Below are 17,943 nucleotides of genomic sequence, written 5' to 3' on the forward strand. Positions count from 1 at the left end.
TGGGTATTTCAGTAGCTTTATATTCAGGTATGCTCAGCAACATACATACACTCACTGTTTCCATCCCAGTCCCCTCTGCAAGTCCTGCAGGAGCTGTTTGCGGAGGCAGAGATGTGACATTACGTGGATTGGCCCGAGGCTGGCAGTGTACAGAGAGCGTCTCTGCTCAGAGCAGAATGGCTGTGCTACTCCTGCTGTTGGCGATCCTCTCAGTAAGACTCCCAGCTACAGGAGCAGGTGAGGAGGCATGTTCTTTGATAGTGCTTTGACATGAATAAGTACAAAAAAAAAAATAATAGTATAAATGTTCCTTAGAGTTACATTATACTCTATTTGGAGTGGCACATTTACCAGTTTTATTGTTATTTTCAGCAGGCCAGAGGGCAGCGCAGCCAGTGGAGTTGTTGAAGGAGCTGGTATCGCTCTGGCAGAGAAGGGTTGAGGGGGCACCACAGAAAGAGCAGCCCCCCACTGTAAGGACACAAAGGCAGCGGATTCAGACTGTGGTCAGAAACATCATGGGGGGTCTCCAGACATTGGGCTTTCTGCCTAAGAAGGGCATCAGCCTGCCAAATCTCCTCTCTCCCCCCAGCAAATCTCTGGACAGGAACCGTCTGTCGGGCTTCTTGTATAATATCTCCATGTACCTGCAGGGGGCTGGGGGAGAGCCAGGGGCTGGTCCTTACTCCAATGATCAGGAACAGTTCTGGGAGAATATGCTGTACTCTCTCCTCCAGCCAGAAAGTGGCATGATACTCGAACAGTGGGAGGAGAAAGTTCCCCCCAGACCCAGCTTCAGGATCCGTGACCTCTTCCTGTCCCTACGGGGCAGCCGGCACTGGGATGGGCTGCTGGGGGTCATACAAACTGCCCTGAGCTTTTCTGAGAGGCAGCCACAGAGGCCTTTACTTAGCTTCCTCAGGCAGAACTGGGACACCATCAGTGCCCTGCTGGACACCATCATACAAGCACTTGTTAGTGGAACATATGGGCAAGCTAGTGCAGGTATCCAAGGGTTTATTTGTGTCTTAAAGGGACGTAACGACTGTGCCTTCAACCTGGGCTGGCTGCAGCAGCTCCTCAGCTTTTTGGAGGCACGGAACTGGAAACCAGTTGTCAATTTTCATCCGGGGGGTGTGATTGGGGGTCAGCAAGCTGGGGGACGCCTCAAGCCTTTCAGTATGCTCCCAGGAGCCTTCAAGGAGGAGAATGCATTCCCTAACCAGACGCAGCCCAACTCTGGAGGGCTGGGCTCCATGCAGACGCTCCTCCTTCAGGCTCTGTCAAGGTCCAATAGTGGAGAGAGGGCGGGGCAATCTGTGGAGCCGAGCCCTGCCCTCCTGCAGGGACTGGACGGGCTGCGGCAGGGCCTGTTGCGTAGGGTGGGCAGCACAGTGTACGGCAGCCTGAGGAGGAAGGTGTCCAGGGTGACTGGGGCTCTGCTGGAGGATGTGTCCAGCCTGGTGGGCGTGCCGCATGCAGACCACGAGGGGAAATGCTCAGTGGGCAAGTCCTTTATTCTCTACTATGACTACAAATCTGATGAAAATACAGCAAAGCATTATGACCTGTGAATTCTCCTGTACTTTGATCTCAACATTTTAACTAGGTTTTGCTGGTAAAGTTTATTATTGGGGGGAGGCATGGTTTTCACGTATATAAAATGACCAGACTGTTACCCCTTTGTTTTATTTACAAATCTTTTACAAAAGATCCTATTGATTGTGATGATTAGATCCACTTTAACAATCAAAGCTAACACAATCCTAACTGTCTGTGTGATCATTATCAGATTCCTGCGACTGTAAATCCTATTCTGTGGCTCAACTAATCTCCCATTATTTTGCAGCACTGTCAGTAACACAATCCCTCTGGTTTTGTGTACAGAGCTATGTTGTTACATTGGCCGCAATTGTCGTCTTACAAAGAGGAGCTGTACATTTTTCCACACTTCACCTTTTAACCTTAGTTTGTCCCTTGCTCATGCCTGGTGAGCCCTAGCTTCTTTACCTTTGTTGACAGCTCATTAAAGAATAATAATATATGTTTCTTGTTTTCCGCAGGTGACCTGAGACAGCTGATTCTATGGTATGTTTATGTGCGAGAACTGGCACATTAAGAACTATAATGAAGTTTCATAAAGAAGCAAAAAAAGTAAAAATAAATACTCTTGTGCGTTTTTACAGGGGAATCAGGCACAACCTCACCTGGAATGCCCAGGCTCTGGGATTCAGTTCCCAGGGCCCTCCCAGCAGACCTCCCTTCTTGTTCTGCCACTCCTCAGTGCAGGTCCAGCACAGAGGTTCTTCAGCTTCACGTAGACCCAGAGACACATCCCTGAATCCAGCGGCACAACTGATAGGAGGAGAAGAGAGGGATGAGACAGAGACTGACTACCCTCCCCCCACAGAGATCCTGGAGGCAGCTTGTAATGAATCCATTCCTGGACTTACAGGGGTGTCAAACTTCACAGTCTTCCTCTACTGTAACCTCTTTGATGGAAACGACGACGCTTTGGACACCGAGGCAGATCACCTGGGGCTGGACCTGCACTCCACCTGCTCTGATGCGGCCTGGTACCTCTCGGCTGCCGAGGAGGATTTCCTGTGGGTGCACGTGTGCAGCGAGTTCTTTGCTCACGAGTTCAATAACACCGTCTGTGCCAACTCCTCCTTCTGGTTGGAACGTGCTCACCAGGTAGAAAAACACAGCCTGGGCTAAAGACAACATCCTCTAACACACTGCTTTGCTACACCACCCTCTCATCCCAAACATTCAGTTAATCCAAGCCATAATTTGAATACAAACTCTGTTAAGAGTTAAGTAAAGCTTGTTTTTGCCCTCTGCACTATTAACCATGACCTCTTCCTTTATTATTCTCTAGGCTGCTGTAACCAAGGAGTACCGCATCCTCAATCAGTCCAGCATTGATGACCTTTGTGTGCATCTCTCCAGTGATGCCAGTGGAAGCTCTGCCTCTGAAGCCAGTGAGGATTGCTTGGTGCAACTGGGAGCTGGAGCTCTGAGAGCCAAGGACTTCAGGAGATGTTTTCTACCGAACAACTCGGACCTGATTGCGGCTCTGTGCAGCAATGAGAGCTCAGCCCAGGCAGGGAGCTGGGCGGCGGAGTATTGCTCCAAAGTGCACCACAATGCTTCTCACAGCGACCTCAGGGTGGAGACCTGCAAATACCATAAATGGACACTGGACGCTTTTGGAAATACTTCTCTCCTGGATCTATGTAAGGGTGTTGAGGGGCTGAGGGAGCACATCTGCCACAATGCAACCTTCTACCGGCAACTTGTAGTGGCTTACCCCTGGCTTTTAGACTACTGTGCTGAAGCAGGTGTGAAGCCAGGGGACAGCAAGTGTTTCCTGCAGAAGCTCTTTGACATGCTGCCTGCTCCCTATGACTTCGACACTTCCCAGCTGTGTGTGAACCCCGCCCCCTTCCTCCTGGATGCTCTCTATAGGTTGAGTCAGTGTGAGGGGCGGGGCGATGAGCGTGTGGGCTGGCTCAGGGCGGTGAGCTATGTGCTCCGTGTGCTGGACTTCGTGGTGGGGCTGTCGGCGGGGCTGGAGGAGGGTGAGCGGGAGGTGCGGCAGGGCCTGGGTCAGGCCATCCTGCTCTCCAGTCTCCTAGACAACACCTCCTTCTGGGCCACCCTCCGCCCCGGGGCTTCTCTGAGTGTGCTCCAGACTGTCGGTATCTTTCTCAGGAAGGAGCAGAACCCCTCCCTCAAGGAGGACCTTCTCAGCTGCTTCAGTGTAAGTGTTTAGCCTCATGCTCCATCCCGCAAGCTTTTAAACACACACTGGCCCACAGGTAACAACACCCCCTTCCCCAATCTCCACAGTTCCATTTCCCAATGACTAAAAGCTTGGATTAAATCCTTAATGCAGAAGAATATTAATTCATTCTCAGGGATACAATCTCCTACAACATCCTTTCATTATTTCTTTAGTAACATTAATGTGCTTTTACCCCAACTGTTGTGTAATGATGATAGCAATGGTACTATTGGTACAAGTGGACAATATTGATTGTCTGACTCCGCTTATTTCCGTCTCCGGACAGCCTGTGCTGTGGGACCTCATCCAGAGGGAAGACAACTCCTCAGCCCTGAGAGTACTCTTCCAGGTACCTCTGCCTACCTGTCTTTTTGTCTATTGTGGATATGTGCTTGGACAAATTCAGCTGTGTGTGATCATATTGTGATGGGAGCTTTGCAGTGTAGATTCCCTGGGTATCTGAGTATGTATGTGTGCACAGGAGTACCTGCAGATGCCACGGGAAAGCATCCGCACTCTGCTGATGTCAGCGGAAAATGAGGCAGTGAAAAGGTTCCTGTCTCACATGCACCAGAGCTGGGACCAACTGCAGGTGGAGACCATTCAGGTACAGTAGAAACCATGCAAAAAACAAAACAGTATGCAGTAGACTATTGTGTAGTGCTAACATCTGGAGGTAGAGTGACACAAGGTGTATAAAGGAGCCTGCACTGTTTGGGCTCCTTTCAAAGGTGTTCATGCATCATGACTCGGTGCTCAAGTGCTGGTTGTCATTGGCGGAGAGCTGAGAGTGCACTGTCATGTATGAGCCTGGGACAGTGTTTGAGAATGCTGTATTCTTGATGACCTCTGACCCTTGAGTGCATCCTCAGGTGTCTCCAAGGGAGCAGCAGGCCATGGAAACAATGACCTCCGCCTTCATCCACAAGTTCCCTCGCGTCACCCCTGACCTCTTTGTCGACCTCTCCCAGTTCATCCCCTTCATGTCCATATCTGACATCATGAGCTTTCCAGCCTCCCTCTTGGTCAATGACAGTGTGTAAGTGTGATCCATCGGTTTTGTGCCAGTAAACAAACCTCTCAAGATGCAGGTGACCTCTCTGGTGTTTTTAACTGATTGGGAAGGTGTGGGTCATATGCAAATACCTGATCTTCAGCTTGTACTAATCTTCAGTCCCATAACTGTGAGTTGACAGATTAGAGTATAGGTGAAGTGGGACTTAATTCTGCTTTAATTCAGTCTACAGTACTCTTATCACTGCTAACAGCTATATAAGCATTCTAGCTCTGTCTCAGTGGGCCAGTAGTTTCTGATGTGCCACATGGCGTTACAGGTTGACAGCTATCCGGGTTCACAGCCCTGAGATGAAGTCGCCCCAGAAAAGAGCCTTTGTCAAGAGACTGCTGCAGTCCAATGTCTTCGGTGAGGTCTCGTCATGGCCACCCTACTTCCTCAGCTCCATCTTGCCTCTTTTACCCCACCTGCCCCTCTGCCACTTTCAGCAACTCACCACCCAGCAGGTGAGGACAGACACACAGACAGAGGGACATACAGACAGCAGGGCATTTCATCCCTTCAACCTCTATGGCATTGTTTCATTTTAGTGTAAAACCAGTCTAAGACACAGGGAAAGCAGGAATTATGTTCTTGTATATATAGAAAAGATACAAATAATGAATTATTATTAATAATAATAATAATAATAATAATAATAATAATAATAATAATAATAATGACAGCTGCAGTCAGAAATTAGAAAGTTCCACTGTTCTTCTTTGAATGTAATTTAAATTCTATGAAATAGCTATAAGAGTTGAATAATCATTACTAGTACTTACACTGAAAGGCAATCCTGGTTTTACGGGGCACTTTAAATCATCAGTGGCTCAAGAACCAAAATCAATTACAACCATGATTAATTAAGTTAGGAATTGATTCAATTAATTAACTCACAGCAGAGATGGAAAAACAGAAAATGAAAAAGCCTTGCAGCTCTCCACTACTAGGCTTAGCCACCCCAGTCTCGGTCTATAGCTCAAGTTCAGAGAGTGTGATACAGAATCCCCTGAAAGCATAACTGCCCGTGAAACTGTGTTGTTTTGTGCATTGGCAGCTTAGCCCACTAGTGGAAGTGCTGGGGAACAGCAGCCTAGACACCACTAGGGGGCACCACCTGCTGCGGACAGTGTTCAACAAGAGGAGGAACTTGACCAGCGAGGATGCACTGAGGTACAGCCCACTGACCAGGTCTAATATCTGGATTGGTATTTATCTGTTACTCTATACAAAAATACTCCTTCAATTAGCTCTGTCACTATTACTAACAATCCTGCAGGGCAGCTTAACACTGTTTAATACTGCAGTCACAAGAAATACTTTGCACAGAAACTGATCTTGGCACTCAAGCTGTTTTCTGACTGTGTACTGCTGTATGCTGCAGGTTGGGGCTGCTGCTGTGCTACATGAGCGCAGACGACCTGCGTCCTCTCCTGTCGGGCCCACCACTGCCCCGCCCCCTGAGGGACCGCCTGGCACTGTGTGTGTCAGAGGGGCTCACCAGTGGCAGCGGAAGGGTGAGGGAAACATGGCACCAATCTGAGGCCTGAATGTCTGTGTCTATTTCCCTTCTCCCACCACCCCATTAATCTCACTCCGTCCTTCTGCCTGCCTGTATCAATGTGTGGAGCACCTTTTACAGTCCATTTGCTTTGCTCCTTTGCTTTTCATTTGTATTTCCACCTCCCCTCTTGTTGGGCTCCATCTTATTGGTCACTGCTTTACTTTTCATCGCTGTCAGTCATTTCTTCCCATACAGGTACTTAACCTGTTCCACTCTCCCTCTACTACTCCATCATTACTTACTTTTTCCAGAACCTTTCTCCTAGTGTACCGTACCCTTCACCCTCCCATTCCTCTCCCTCCCTCCTCCTCCAGCTCTCTCACTGGCTGCTCCAGGCTCTCCAGTCCTTGAATGCCAGCACACTGACCCCTGTAGAGCTGCCCCCTCTCCGCGGACTGCTGCCCCAACTCGGAGCATCCTTCCTGCAGCCGCTCTCCCCATCCCAGGTGCTCCACCTTCTGGCTCAACCAGGTGTCCCCAGCTTCCCTCCAGCACAGGTATGCCTGTCTGCAACTTTGTCCATGTATGTAGTTCTGTGTGGCTGCAAAAATGGAAACTTCCCTAGGTTGTGCTGGGGCAGTTGTGCATCTGTGCTGTTTGTGGATATTGCTCACTTCCATGTTTCTTTTTTATTGTTTCAGGCATATCAAATATTAGCTAAAATAACACAGAATATAAATGTGAGTATTTTTTTTGTATTCCATTTATTTATCTACCTTTCCATCTATTCTTCTCTATCTATCTATATTTATCTGTGTGTCAATCTGTCTTTCTGCTTGTCTTCTTGGTGTCTATTCTGGTTGCCTGATTTGGCTAGTGTTGTTACCGTATTTGTGTTTAATTACTGTATGTGTGTTTTTCCCTGCCCTGTCTCTCCCTGTCTCCAGCTCAGTGTGGAGGGTGTGTGCCAGTTGTGGCCCCTGCTCTCAGGGCTCAGTCCCTCTGCTCTGCGCTCCCTGGTCAGGCCTGTGGTCTCTGGCCCCTCTTCCTGCCACTGCTGGGGCTCCCTGCTGCCTGAGCTGAGCCGGGCCCACGTGGCCATGCTGTATGACTCAATGCAGGTACCCCCGGCTAGCTCTCTGTCTGACTCTCTTAGTTCCACTGAACCTGAACGCAACACGTGAACACTCACAACTTTGCACAGCCATGAAAAAAGGCAGCTGACAAAGTATCTGTTTCCAAGTAAGGCAATCTACTTGTGTGTTTGTTTTATGAGTATACGTTAAGGCCACAAAGGCTGTAATTGATCGATTCCCCTTCAGTTTTAAGTTGTTTTGGCCAAGCATATTTTGTGTGTTGGAGGAGCCGTGCTGTGGGCTGGATGCTGTAAATTGTACTGACCTTGTGCTGTGTACACTGTGAGTTTGGTGTGTGTGTGTTGGAAATGTGCAGATGTGGCTGGATGTGCGTTGTGGACTTAGTGAGTGTGCTGGTTGTTTGCCAGCAGGCCCTGGGGAATGTGTCAGAGAGCCTATCCCTACAGTCCCGCTGTCTGCTGCCCTCTGTCCCCCTGAAACACCTGATGCTGGAGGGAGATGTGGTCCTGAGAGACATCGCACTGTACAGGAACTTGCCCTGGTCCCACCAGCAGGTAGGAGTGCTCTCCCTCACACCCCTGTGTCCAGTCCCTCCTCACTCCTATAGACAGGTCTCGCTGCCTGATATCTCAACTCACCTCCTTCTTATGCACCGCTGTTTATTTTTTCATGATAAGCTCTCCTTCATACTAATTTGACGCTGTGAGGCTTATCTCACTTGTGACGTAAAACCAGATTCAAATGATCCCTCAGTGGCACCTGGAGCCCAGCTTCTACTACCTTATATGATCCCAAATAGGATGTTTAGAGTGATTCTGCAACAAAAGACAGCCACCCACCTTCCTCTTTCTCTTTATCTCTCCAGGCCCAGTGGCTTTTCAAGAAGATCCTTCAAACTGAAAACATCACAGCAGAAACTGTATTGTAAGTGAAGCCCAGTCCACCATGAGCCCAAGCTGTTGCCAGTGTTGGTGACAATACAGCTCTCTCTCCACTAGAGGAGCTACATGTCCATAAATACTGCTGTTTGGCAAGTGTGGTAAATGCGAGAGTCCTTCAGCTGGAAAATATGTTCTACTGTACTCCTGTAACAGCAGTGTCACTGAGTAGAATAGGTTTGCTCATACATTATATACACATTTTTTGTCTTGCAGTGAGGGTTATATACCACAAAAAGGGAACATCTAAATATTTGTGTGTTTTTTATGTTACAAAAAATATGAAGCCAACTATTCTATAACAATCATGGAAATTCTAAGGTTTAATACATATCCAGCTGTGCTTTGTTCACTTTCATAGAAGATGGCTGCTTGCTTGTGTAATACAAAATTGTGATCCAGATAGTTAAAGCATGTTGCCCCGCTGTTTCTGATGGGGCGTAACACCTTTGCCACATTTTGCTCTAAGATCCCTGGGCCGCATCGCAGGTGGAATGGACTGTGATTGGCTTAGATTCTGGGCCAATCAATCGGATTTCTCTGAGCTGCTGGGATTGGTCAGTGAGCTACCAGGAGGCATAAGGCCAGCCCTGGTAAGAGAAAATGAGTGTGCCTTTTCTCTTTCTCAGTTTTTGTCTTCTCTTCTTTCTCTTTTTTAAGTCTTATTATCTCTGCCAATGTCTGAACCATTTAGAATAAAGTACCTTCCTTAAATCAATAATTCCATTAAAATAAATTCAGCTCTGTTCCTAGGATGTACTTTGAGTTCTATTGTTACAAAAGGCAATGTTTTTAGGTGATCAAATGAGCAGTTTAAAATAGAATGGAATTTTAATTAAGTATTGTTGCCGTTCCCCAGACACGCTTTACCCATTCCTTCAATCTCGGAAAATGTTTAATTAAGTCTTATTGTTCTAAAACGGAGACAATTTCTAGATCTCTGCTTATCGCTACTCAGCTCTTCCTGGAGCTGTCTCCTGGGAGTCGAGTGAAGTTCATCAAAGACCTCTTTCTGCATTGTGGAATTCACTGCTGATGGCTGATTACCACTCATTATTGTCTGTGTCGGCAGCTATAAAGAGTCTTTAGTCTATATAGTGACAGGCAGTAAAAGTCAGGTTGAGCAGCAGTGCTAAAATAAGATCTACCCACAGGGAGAGGGGAGTGTGTGCATCACTGTGTCAGTTCACTCTGCTTGTCTTTCTTGTTTCTTAGAGAAAATGTGTCATTGAGGAGCTGCGCAAACAACCAGAAACAGATCTACGCCTTCTGTCCCCGCACTTCTCCCTGGGCCTGCCGTGAGAAAGGCTTTCATTTTCCCGACTGTAGAAAGAATATGTGATTAATAACCCACAGCTTCCTAACAAGCAATTTCTAGTCCTAGAACTTCTTAGTCCTTCATCTTGAACCATTGTACCACCCTGCTTTGCAGTTGAGGTCCCCCCGCTTCTCTCATGAACTGCTGTGAAAAAGCTCCTTATCCCTGATTTTGTAAGGCTAGGGTGGAACAGCAGGCCTGATGAGTACCACAGTATTACTACAGTATATGCGAATAGAGTCTGGCTTTCATAGATGTTGTGGAAAAGCTTTCCCTCACCTGTGAGCTGCCGTGTCTCTGCTGTCCTCTAGGCTGAAGATGATGGACAGGCTCCCTAATGCCTCATTTACGGCCATTCTGGAGCACATCAGGCAACACTTCACTGACTTCCTCCGGTTGCCGCCCCACAAACAGAGCGCTCTGGCAGAGAAGGCCCTCTCTGTCCTGGTGAGTGCCGTTCTGCCTGTGCCAGGGGCTGGGCCATGTGTCTGATTTCATTTGAAGTTGAAGTTGCACCTGAATCAGTAACTCTGGAGGAGTGTGTGTGGTCAGGCTGTGCACTTAATCTTCGCCTGCCCCCACAGGGAATCTCCCAGGAGGCAGAGATCTCGGGGGCATCTCTGGAGCTCCTGGGACCCCTGTTCCCCTTTCTGGACAGGGCAGTGGTGGGACAGGTGGAGCGGGAGGCCCTGCGCCTGCGCTTGGATGAGCTGAAGGGGTACTGCTTTCCCCGGGGCATCCTGCCTGAGATTGCCAGCATCCTGACAGAGAGGGGTATGCTGGGGTAAGACATGGTAGTACTTATTGAACTCTGTGGGCAGCTGTAAGCATACTGACAGCTTAATGCTGAACTAAATAATTGCAAAAAATCTGATCTTTGTGTGGTGAAAGCTCCTGACTTTGGGACAAAATAATCGCACTAGAATGCAGTGAAGTATGCAGAATAAAACCGGTCAGTCTACCGATTCCCCTATAGATGGCAGCACTGCTTTAACTACTGAAACTCTTGTCTGCCTGTGATACATTAATTGCACTGGGCTGTTTCAAAACATCATATAAGGATTTTGAAATATGTAGCTTCCTGTCAAGATGAAAGGTACATTTTTCCAGAATTCAGTTCATGGCCTTGTTTTTACCCTGAAACATTTAATCAGATATCTGAATCGTGTTATGAGGCACACCCAGGCCCCCCCTGTTCCAGGAAGTTTAGCAAGAGTGTTGAAACAAGGCCTCTGACTGCTGTTGGTGTGTGTCTGTTGCAGGGAGTCGGCATCCTGGACAGTGAAGGAGATGGAAAATGCCGGCTGGCTGCTCTTTGCCCTCTCCTCTCAGGAGATTGGCACCCTGCCTGTGGTGAGGATAGCACAGAGCTGGCCCTGATGTTCCCGTCATTGTGTACATGCCTGTCCACGCATACTCGGGTTTCCATCAAGCTGTGCCGATCACTATATCAGTAGAATCCAAGATAACTGTCTTTTCTCCACACAGAAAGGAATATACAGTCTAATTATAGAAATCACATTCCTTGTTGTGCTCAATAATGGGACAGCATTTCAAAGGAAAGTTCTGGAAGTCATTCCAAGCTACAAAACATGTGTGTACAAACGGAGGGCACATTACACAAAGGTGTACTCAAAGTGTATGAATAAGAGTGTTTATCTGACATATATTTGCTTGGTTTATGCAGATAAGTACATTTTTGTGTGTAACGTATCTTTTTATCATTATCGCATGCTAGGCTGAGCAACAATTTCAAACTTTCATTTTCCTGAGGAACTTTCATTTACTGTCAGAAATAATTCAGCACCACTTTGTGGAATACTTTCTACTCAAGCAAATCCTTTAAATCAGCGGCTCCCAATGTCTGGTGATGGGGGGCCAATTTCTGGAGGTTGCATGGGATGGGGAGGCTGCAATAGAAAATTAACAACAGATGAAAATGAAATATGTCCCAAATCATACCTTTTTATTTCCTATGCATTTCTGTTAGGGAACAATTATGAACTGTAATTGTTGTGTTATTATTTTCCCACAAATGACGTGCAATTTGTATTTGAAAATGTTCAGAAAGTGTAAAAATATTGTAAAGGTTCAGAAAAGGGGTGGTTAAAAGTTGGCTTTGGGGGGCCGCACCAAACATCCTCGAAGGCCACATTTGGCCCCCGGGCCGCACTTTGGGAACCCCTGCTTTAAATAGTGGAAGCAGAAACACTAAAAAGACCACATTCATGTGTGCCTGTGCTAACATGCACTGGTCTGTCTAGCTGTTACTCCAAACAGCATCACTCAGTTTAGATTTCAGAACCAGGCTGCAATATGCAGGTGGACAGTGTGTGTGAGCGTGTTGGCATCTGTGTTTGCTGGTCAGGAGGTGCTGAGCCCAGACATAGTGGAGCAGGCCCTGGAGAGTTTGTGGCGCTGGCAGGGCAGTGAAGTGGGCCACACCTGTGCCACCCCACAGGGAGAGAGGGAGAAGAGGGAGAAGCTCGTCCACAGGATCATCAGGGGCAACAGTAACGGCAAAAGAGGTGAGGAAATGTCCCGATGCTTTAATTGACCAACTGAGGACAGAGTTCATCTGATCACATCACTACATTCTTCAGAACTGTTGGCAGGCTGCTTGACTGAAGCCTTGTTGGTACTCAGAGTGTGTTTAGCTTGGTATTTGTCAAAAGCTGTGCTCGGGGGTCCTGTTTTGCAGAGCCAGTCCCGAGCTGCGCGGACATCAAGGGTACATTCCCCTCAGCCTGGAGCACGACTCAGCTGGGCCGAATGGGGGAGCAGGATCTGCGGCAGTGTGTGGACACCCTGGGCCGGGACAGTCAGCTCAGCCCAGAGCAGCGCCGAGCACTCTGGACCCGCCTCAAACAAGTGGGTTCCTCACCATGCTGAGTGTGTGGGAGAAATCTTTTACTTCAGTAATCCTAGTGCCTAAAAATACAGCATCCATCCATTACATATACCGTATCATCATCTCCAATTATTGTCAGTTGACCAGTGGCCATGATTCACTGAAGACTTCCATACACAAGGTACCTTTTACATCTGGTATGCAATGCTTTTGGGGGTAGGTTCTGGAAAATGTATTGTTCTTGAGTTTGTTTTTGCCTTCCAGCAGAGTTTGGCTTTGACAGAAGATGCAAACCACAAAGTGACCATGTCTTTCATTACAGCTTTCTGGCCCAGTGAAAGCCATGAGGCCAGAGCAGATCCTGCAGCTGGGCTGTATCGTGACTGAGCTGAGTGAGAGGGAGCTGCAGGATATTGACCTGGCCAACCTGGGGATCCTGGCCCATCTGGGAGCCATGAAAGACTGGAGTCCAAAGAAGGTAAAAGCACTGTCTCTCTTTGAGCAGGCAGCAGGGCCATTTCAGTTGGTATTTAACTCCCACCACCTCCTGTGCATGGGTCAGTGTCCCTGTATCGGACACAGCTGTCAAGAAAGACAGACTTCATAGCAACCATGGCCCCGTAAATGTCCATGGTGAAATTACATGTATTTGTGTTTTGTGCTAGTTCTCTTCTAGTTTTCTCCAGGCATGATATCTGAATGAGGAATTATCTCTGTGCCTGGCTCACGACTTGTTTCAGATGAGGGCGGCCGTGAATAGCTTCCTGAGGCACAGCCGACTAACACCAGAGGGGCTGGGCCTAACAGAGTTGGCGTCTCTTGGCCACCTGCTCTGCGGACTGAGTCCCCCTGAAATCGGCCGTCTCAACCCCCACACGCTCAGGTCAGTCTGGCCTCTGGTGATCAACTCTCCAGCTCTTGTGTTTCTTCAAATTGTCTTTTTTATTGATCTAGATTGGTTTTCATCAAACACTGCATTTCACACATGCTATTGCTATGCCTTCAGTCTGCTTTAGAGGACTGTAGGTACAGGATTAAAGATGCATTCATTAGACATTTCTCCCTGACCTAAATTAAGATCTGTTTCATGCTTAAAATCCGACATCTGTTGTCTTGACAACTTTCCACTGTACTTCAATTATTGCCATAACAACCACTTCATGTCTGTTGAAAATCCAAGTAATTCTAGTACTTGCAACTACTGAAAATAGGATTTATAAGCATAAATAAAAATAATATTGCCTTTTTTAATATATATATATATATATAAATATAAGATTCAAGATTCAATACTTTCCAAGCTTTTTGTGGTACATTTGTCTATTTGTGTCTTACTCTCCACCAGAACATACAGAACAGCCAAACAAATACGTAGTATCTTGTTTAAAATGGTGGAGGGTCTACAAGGGGGTTTCCAAAATCCAAGCTCTCAACAAGAATGCAGTTATTGAATTTGAAATGTCTTTTAACCAAAAAAGCATCCTCTAAGTATTCTATGCATGTGCTGTAAGCCTGTTAATATCTATGACCTGCTTTTCTCCCTAGCATAGGTACAATAATGATTGCCAGTTGATATGCAGTGTGTGACGCTGCCCAGTATCTCTCCCACTCTCATTAATATCATTCCAATCTCTCCCAACACGGGTCAGTGTGGCCGCTGTGTTCCTGCGAGAGCTGCACCTGCCCTGCTCGGAGCTGCAGTCTGAAGCACTGGCCTCTCAGCTCATGAGTGCCCAGGCCTTTGGGGGGGCCAGCTCGTGGGGCTCTGAGGTCTTTACTGAGATCGGGACTCTGGCAGGTATGGCCACTCAATCCTCAAGCTACATCTTTTCTGGTCAAACATTTTATGAAAACGAATCAGTGTCCCGTCCTTGTGTCTGTTCCCTCAGCTGGGCTGCCGGACATTGTGCTGTCATCGTTGGTCAGGGAGCAGATAGAAGGCCTGACCCCCACAGCCATTGCCCTCATCCACCCCAGCAAACTGGCCGTGAGTCTCTGCAGACAGCCATGCACCTCGCATACCTTGTGTCACACTCCTTTCCAAGGGCTGTTTGTGAATGTAATTAAGGAGTTGCAAAATCTGTTATGTTAGTTTGTATATTAGCTGGGGTGGGGAACATACATAGCATAGCATAAGCCTGTTTGTTACTTTGAGGTCACCAAGATCAGATCTCCAGATTTCATTGTCGTCCCAATAGTCTCATGTAATAATGTTGTTGTGTGTTCACCTGAAGCTGAATCACAATGGAGTCATCTGACGAGAGCCATAGACAGCTTACGGATGCACTCGATTTGGCATGTTTTTTTAATTTTCCCACACGCTGCAACAAAATGCACGCTGAGGAAAAGTGAAAACACCGTAACAAAGCAAGCGATCAAGAATCCCTGTAGCAGCAATCCCTCGAACAGCCCTGAAATGACCTTGGACTGACTTCTAAATCACACGGGGCTAATGTAATGGTTTTATCACAGGTGTATTTCTTTAGCCAGCCCTTGTGATTCCTAACTGAAATCGAAAGTGGGAGTGTGCATTTAGCAGGGCTGATGGAATGTGTGGGCGCTATTGACAGAAACCCCAGGAGAGGATTTGCCTTTAATGGGATCTCCATGGCAACCGAGCTCCAGAGTCAAGGTCTGTGTAGCGCGAGGGAGTCGCATTGAGTCTGCCGCTGATTTGGAATCAGGAGTACGGTCCGTCAAAGCATTCCAGTAGATCGGACTTAGACACTACAGCTGAACGTTCCGCATCATTACAAACAGATAATGTTAAGAGTCTTAATGAAACATCAGTTTTTCCGTTAAATAATTATGATATTAGGGGTGTATGAGCACATAAGAACTCTGGTTGGGTAGTTACTAGATTGTGCTTCAAATAATGGACGCATTTATCAGGAAACATGCTCATTAACCGTATCATGACGGCTAAAATTCTTCATTCTGTCATGGCGGTCTGTGTTATGGCAGATCTGCGTCACAGTGGTGTTGCTGGTGAATCACTGCTGCACTTTGATCCCATATATCCACGCCAGCAATGCAGTGGCTCCACGTGAGAGACTCTCTCCCCCTCTCCCCAGGTGGTGCTGAGTGCGGCCCAGCTGTCCTGGCTGGGCCCTGAGCAGGCGGAGGCACTAACACCAGAGCAGTGGGCTGAGCTGGGCAGCGAGCAGAGGGTGGCCGTGGTCATGGCGCAGTACGAGGGGGAGACGGCCCAGGAGTACAGGGGTATGAACACGTCCGATGGGTGATGTTTTCTCCCTTTGCTAGTGTAGTGCCATTGAGTGGGTGAAGGAGGCCTGTATCTTTCTCAGGGTGTCATTTAAGGGTAGCAATCTTTAACATAAAGATAACCTAAAAATGGACTGCCAACAATAGTTTCAATTAACCACAGTCAATTTATTGTGTTGTTATGGAAACTCGGGATAATCTAAATGGTAGGTTTTACAAAATAACAGCATTTATGCATAGAGTTTGGTATAAAGTAACCCTGATTAAGGAACATGCAAACAAAAGCAAATTCAATAAAAAGTTAGAATATACTTCTGCCTTTGTAGTCAGGGTCCTGATTATCAGGTCACAAAGTTGAAAATAAGGCAAAAGTCAAAGCTGAAATCATATCTCCTTTTAGATGGCTCTGCAGCTGTGTTTTGTAAGAACAGATGAGAAACTGTCTAGTGAAGCAATACTGTACGCATGTATACAGGTTCTCTCATCATTGATTAAATTAAGTACTGCTGCCTGCTTTTATTTTGGGAGTGTAAGTAATATTCCATCTGAATAGGACAAAAGTGACATTAATAAGCACAAGGGTTTAAGTGCAGGATGTTAAAGTCCTACAACTACATTAGACTAGGAATTGGAAATGTGCTTACCAGCAAAACACTCCCCCTTAGGGCATAAAGTAGCATTATTCCACCTCCTTGCTGGAGAGCAACTTTAAATACCTTACAGCAGGGGGGATCAGAGGCATTACATTCCTTGTGTAAACATGTCTTGATGTCCCCCAGAAGACCGCTGGGTCAACGAGATTAACAGCAGTTCTCTTGGGTTTTAGAAAATCGATACAGGTCAAAGAACCATGATGAGTAAACAAGGAGAAATGGGCAGTGGAGTTGTATCAGTTTTATTTGATTGTTTTTCTTTAACCTCTGTGTAATGTAATCATACTAAACAGTGTTTGGTATAACAGTGAGGTGGCATATAGAGCTATTGTGAAAAACACTAAAACAATGAATCAACTTAATTGACTGTGAAAATAGCACTGTACCACAGACCAGATTTGATTTCTTAGAGAACTCTAGTTTGTGGTATGAGTGTCCTACTTTAAATTTTAATGTAGGCCAGCTAATCATCTCTCTCTCTCTCTCGCTCTCTCGCTCTCTGCAGGGATGAACTCGGGCTCTCTGGCGCAGGCCCCTGGCAGCAGCACTGTGTGGTTCTTGTCTCTATGCTGTATATTCTGCACTCTGTTTTAAACACACTATGCAAGCACTTGTCATTTTGGCTCACACCCTCTTTTACCTTTGTAGTGGGACTTATTACATTTTTAATAAAACCAAGATCAACTAAAAACATTCTGGCTTATTTCCCCCTTCAGTTCTGTTTCCTAGAATAGAATTTGCATATTATTGCACTTGATCTCAAAGCACGTTGCCCAGAACAATAAGATTTGATTCTTAAACCTTCTACTGGATATAGCAGCCACTCCTGCTTGCTAACACGTTCACACACGTATGCCAGTTCCCACAGGTGAAAGGCAAATATTGTTTTCAGCATGCTGCCTTTTCATCCTTTCAGTTTGCTTCGGTTCCCAGTGAGAAAAGAGTATAGTACAAAACAATTTGCTGGACAATATCCCCAGACAATTGAAAGACAGAGATCGACTCTATTTAAAGACAAGAAAATCAAAAACTAAAACTGTCAAAGCTCACTCACACGGCAACCAGTAAGCGCTAATCTTATTATGTTTGCTATTCATTCATTCACACAGGTAAACATCTCATTGGCTGGCTTGGCTGGTTTTAAATGAGTGAGGTGAAAGAAGTGTTTCTTTGCACCAGCTGAATCTGATGATAAAAGAGTCTGTCGGTATCCGCGTCACGTGACGGGGAGTTCAGTTTGTTGATCTCCGTTGAATATTTGCAGTATACAGAGAATGGCTCTGTTGCCATGGTAATTACATTAGTCTTGACACCATTGCAGTTCAAAGAAAAATAAAAGAGCTTTCTTATTTATGTTGGGATAAAGGCTTGTTGGTGAAGCCGTGCGAGATGTCAGGAGGCTAGCAGACAATGAAGACACAATTTTCCCCATGATTTCAGAGAATGAAAGCATTTCCTATGATCATTTTTTTGCATCCCATTAAACTTAAAAGAAGACTGTGTAGTA

At 46.5% G+C, this 17,943-nt stretch overlaps 1 protein-coding gene across 1 annotated transcript; it reads left to right on the forward strand.

Moving 5' to 3' along the window:
- Positions 1-512: 512 nt before the first annotated feature.
- Positions 513-17,115, forward strand: LOC136748121 (stereocilin). Its single transcript, XM_066701607.1, has 28 exons — positions 513-1,506; positions 2,064-2,088; positions 2,187-2,697; positions 2,885-3,769; positions 4,080-4,142; positions 4,275-4,400; positions 4,666-4,832; positions 5,128-5,314; positions 5,908-6,023; positions 6,235-6,367; positions 6,729-6,911; positions 7,056-7,094; positions 7,302-7,475; positions 7,859-8,005; positions 8,317-8,375; positions 8,859-8,982; positions 9,605-9,687; positions 10,019-10,172; positions 10,307-10,491; positions 10,970-11,060; positions 12,076-12,235; positions 12,409-12,578; positions 12,881-13,036; positions 13,299-13,441; positions 14,208-14,356; positions 14,448-14,545; positions 15,633-15,780; positions 16,942-17,115. The coding sequence occupies exons 1-28, from the start codon at positions 519-521 to the stop codon at positions 17,028-17,030; spliced, it is 5,553 nt and encodes a 1,850-aa protein (XP_066557704.1). The 5' UTR covers positions 513-518; the 3' UTR covers positions 17,031-17,115.
- Positions 17,116-17,943: the final 828 nt, after the last annotated feature.

Source organism: Amia ocellicauda, chromosome 4 (assembly GCF_036373705.1).
Source record: "Amia ocellicauda isolate fAmiCal2 chromosome 4, fAmiCal2.hap1, whole genome shotgun sequence".
Classification (NCBI taxonomy): Eukaryota; Metazoa; Chordata; class Actinopteri; order Amiiformes; family Amiidae; genus Amia; species Amia ocellicauda.

Excerpts from the sequence above, each read along its gene's own strand:
- LOC136748121 (XM_066701607.1), top strand. The coding sequence starts at position 519 with ATGGGGGGTCTCCAGACATTGGGCTTTCTGCCTAAGAAGGGCATCAGC. Across the intron at positions 6,024-6,234 it reads ACCAGCGAGGATGCACTGAG|GTTGGGGCTGCTGCTGTGCT; the intron begins GTACAGCCCACT and ends TGTATGCTGCAG. Across the intron at positions 8,006-8,316 it reads TGCCCTGGTCCCACCAGCAG|GCCCAGTGGCTTTTCAAGAA; the intron begins GTAGGAGTGCTC and ends TTATCTCTCCAG.